This window comes from Rhagoletis pomonella, unplaced genomic scaffold, assembly GCF_013731165.1.
Source record: "Rhagoletis pomonella isolate Grant_MI unplaced genomic scaffold, Rhpom_1.0 Rhpom_scaffold_00002, whole genome shotgun sequence".
In the NCBI taxonomy this organism is placed as follows: domain Eukaryota; kingdom Metazoa; phylum Arthropoda; class Insecta; order Diptera; family Tephritidae; genus Rhagoletis; species Rhagoletis pomonella.
Window position 1 is genome coordinate 57,517,784 of NW_023458556.1, and position 4,415 is coordinate 57,522,198.

At 39.3% G+C, this 4,415-nt stretch overlaps 1 protein-coding gene across 1 annotated transcript in view; it reads left to right on the top strand.

The window, feature by feature from the left end:
- Nucleotides 1–4,415, top strand: part of LOC118753927 (neurobeachin-like) — a gene marked incomplete at its 3' end in the record, with an annotated part of 65,347 nt that overhangs the window by 54,892 nt on the left and 6,040 nt on the right. Inside the window, 1 exon segment of the mRNA XM_036488806.1 lies at nucleotides 2,773–4,352. Coding sequence (XP_036344699.1) covers nucleotides 2,773–4,352 — 1,580 coding nt within the window.

Consider the following 4,415-nt stretch of genomic DNA (forward strand, 5'->3'; position numbering starts at 1 on the left):
CCAAGCGTATATCTCGGTAACCAATTTATCAACTTCTACGAATCTCGCTGCACATAATAACCCCGGTACAGAAAAGTAATTCGATGAAAATTGTTCAAATCGGTCAAAAATTACTTCTGCTTCCCGTATAATGGTAAGACGTACGAAAACTCTGATATTTCAATAACTGAGGACGCTAATTTACTCCAAGTTATGGTTACAATAATCTCTTAACAATAAATTAGACTGCTATAGACTTTTAGTAGTTTATGACTACAAGGTGTGTCTCGGTAACTTTTTTATCGATTTCTACCAAACTTGGTTCAATTATTTCATTAAGTATAACTCAGCATATTATCGAAAGCGTTTGAAATCGTGAGAAATACTACTACCTACTTATCATGCAAAGGCACCCTGCAAAAAATGCGAGTAATCCGGGATGACTCCGGGATCAATCGCAAAGGACTACTACGACTTTTGATCTATTTATATGGAATAAACTGTTCGCTTTTGTTCAAGCATGTCCTATGAAGGGACTAATTGTTTCCCTTTATATCCGAACGGGTACAAAAAGCGACTAGTTACTTTAAAAAAATAAAAATAAAAATTTGCGCCAGCCGCGATTCGAACCAGGGTGCTCAGATTTGTTAAACGAATATTCTCTCTATGCGCCAACGCCACACTTGGAATTTCATTGACTAATAGCGTCCATATCATTAAATCTCGTAACGGATCAGTCGGGACTAATTGATCCCCATTAGTACCCGTATGAGACTAGTTGCGACTAATTAATGCCCAATTGTATCCGATTGAGAGTAATCTCAGAATGCTCTCTTTAGAGATTAGTCGCACAATTTTTTGCAGGGTAGTTAAGAGAAAATTAGAGGGACGATATTTGATATATACATATATGCGCCGGGTATATAATGCTCGGTTTCGCCCGAACTTATACTTCTTTGATTGTTTTAATAAAAAAAAATAATATGTTTCAGAAATGTATGTCAAGATAAATAAATTAAAAAAATTTTATTTAACTAAATATTGTTTTTTTTTAATCAAAAATCATGTTTTACATTTAACTTTTTTTTGTAATGCCGAATTTTCACTAGGCATAGATATTACAAAAAATCTATGCTATTTAAAAAAGTGCCATGTAGAATGGAACTTAATGAATATATTTTTAAAGTAATGACACGATTATTTTATAATTCCCGACCTTGTCATTTGTCATTTTTGTCACTTAATGCCCAGTAGAAATCCAGCATAAGTTTCATAATGTCAACGAATATCAGTTCAAAATTATCACAAATTTTATGAAATTAATGAATGTTAAAATTGAAAATAGTGTATCTTCTAAAATTTTGAACTTTTTTTTCAAAATAATTTTAAGGGAAAAGTTTTTCTCACATAGAATTACGATTCCACGAAGTTTCACGGAAATCGGTATACCCTTTGAAAATTCTGATATTTCTGACGTGTATTTGGTATTTTGTATTTGGCGTTGCGCCAATGTATGACTAATACCAGTTGTTGAACTAGTCAAAGAAGATATCAGCCTCATTCCAGTTCAGCAGTGTTATGCTAAATAGATGATATTGTTCATGGCCGCCATCGTTAGAGGTGCAATGGCGATGGTAAACCGTTTGTATTTCTGTCAGAAAAAGAACTTCTCATAAAAACCATCTACTATGTGACATCTGCTATTATCATCTGAGCCATAGTTATTATTTGCAAGCTTATTTACTTTGTCTATACATAACTTTGCTTTTTTCATTCTTGTTATGAAAAGACACTGACCGCCCCTAGCGCTGTACTTAGATACCTGATTTTTAACTAGAACGATTTTTAAAAAGTTCATTTTTCCTGCGGGGCTATGCATAAAAGAACCTACAACACGCATGTGTGTTCGCTTGAGCATAAAACTGCGCTGTAAATCCTCTACTTGGGATTAGCAAAATGAATGTGAAGTAATGAGGCAACGAAAATGATGCAATGTAAGGCGAAACTTATAAATATGTGAAGATTAAAAGTGATGTTATTACACTTAAGCTGCAATAAATTGAGAAATATTTTTGCTGCGCTTGCTTCAGGCGAAATAATGAGGAATTAGTTTTCGCAAAAATAGAACATTAGCTGCGTACAAAAACAATTATAAATATTTTGAATATATAGTGCGTATAGCTCGTTTAGTAAAACTGACAAAAGTGAGGAGACCCGTTTTTAGTTTCCATACCCTCCTTGCACATAGAAACTACTATAGCAAGAAATTTGAATATATTTATGGCCGGATTCAAAGTGCTTAGTTAAACCATTGTTAACTTCACCACCAACAAGAGTTTAACTTTGAATTTACAGCCGTTAGCTATGAAAATTCATATCGCCTGAAAATGTAGAAATTCTAGAAATTAATACTCAAAAAAGAGTTTTAGTTTCACAAGAGTTTAACTATGGGGGCAATCCGGTTTTAGCTTTTGTTAACTGAACGTTGTGAATAGCAAAATCGACGGTTAAACTCTGGTCAGTGGCTAACTACACACTGTGAATTTAGTCCTTAATATTGGTAGCAAATTTGATGCAGTTCAACAGATCTCCTTTAAACGAACCGATCTGCTGACTTATTCCCTTTGGTAATTAACCGATTCAAATGTAAAGTTCGCAACTTTTATTTATATGGTTTTTTTTTTAAATAACAAAAAAAAAATATTTAGCTTTAAATTCGACCCATTTTTAATTACGTATGTTTTTCTTTGCCGCATTCCTAAAGCTTTTCCTCTTCCTCTTCTTTCATTTCAGTGATCCTCAAAGTCGTCGCCACGCTCATACGTCAATCCAAGCAAACCGAATCGCTAATCGAAGTAAAGAAGCTCTTCCTCTCCGACATGACGCTGCTTTGCAATAGCAATCGTGAGAACCGGCGCACTGTACTCCAGATGTCCGTTTGGCAAGAGTGGCTTATAGCTATGGCTTACATACATCCGAAGAATACAGAGGAGCAGAAAATCTCCGATATGGTGTACTCACTCTTCCGTATGCTCTTGCATCACGCCATCAAACATGAGTACGGTGGATGGCGTGTGTGGGTCGACACACTAGCCATCGTGCACTCGAAAGTCTCCTACGAAGAGTTCAAACTACAATTTGCGCAAATGTACGAACATTACGAACGCCAACGTACGGACAATATTACCGATCCGGCGTTGCGCCAAGCGCGTCCCATCAGCACGATCAGTGGTTGGGAACGTGAGGAGCAGCAGCAGCAGCAACATCATCAACACCATCAACAACCGCAACAACAGCTAGAGCATACGCATGCGCATCATCAGCAGGCGGCACTGCCAGCGCCTGCGGCACAAGAAGCGCATTTAAAAGACGCTGAGTCGGTGGGTTCACTCGAAGATGTACCTCCTGTGGAGGAGGAAATCGAGGTCGACGAAATCGAGGCGACAACGCAGGAAGAGACACCTACAAGTGGCGCGATTGAAACAACGACTTGCGGCTGCTCGCCAGACGAGAAAGCAAACGATACAGAAGTGGTAAAGGAGGCGTCTGTTATGGCGAATGCAACCGAAGACCCAGCAAAGTCGAAAATATCCAACATATCCGATGTATACAATGAACACATTAAATCGGAAGTGATAGTCACCAGCATAGTCGAGTCGCCGGAGGTTGCCGTGACCTGCAACGGTAGTGCTTCGTGCTCGTCGACGGCCGCAAGCACCAGCAGTACACCAGCCAAGTCGCCGGTGCCTAATGGCGGTCAAGAAGCATTGTCACAAGCCCTCAACCTCAAGCCGGAGGATTTGGAAGAAATTGAGCTGGCCACTGCAAAGATCGCAGCTGGCACGTCCGACGATACCGAGCATGTGGCACAAGTGCTGCAAAGCTCCGAAGAGGCGCTGCAACACTGTAAATTGGTTGCCGACGAATTGCAGGAAGCTTCTTCTGTGCTCAAGGATGAAGAGATTGAATTGGCAGTGAATGAAGTAGTGCAAGGTGTGCTCAAGAATGAGAAGAAGCAGGCGACAAAAGAACCGTCCACCGATGAGAATCTCATTGCCAGCAATGAAGCAAACACGGCCGAACAGGACAATGTCTCATTGCTAAATACAAAGAACTTGTTAAACAACAATGCTGACGAGGTCGAGACGACAACAAGCAGCAGCATTGACAATAACACAAAAGATGTCAAAGAAGTAAATGCGAACAGTGATGCCAACGAAAATGTAAACATAAAAACCAACACAACAAACCACGCCGTGGCGAACTTAGTCAACCCGGCGACTGCTATTGAGACGCAACAAAAGACTGAAGACAACAAAATCAAAGAAAATAACTTAATTAACAACAACACAAATACTGCCGAGCCCGCTGAGGTCGAGCATATTGCCTCAATCGTTGTTGCCAAAGAACACGAACACGAGCTAATGGATGTGAGC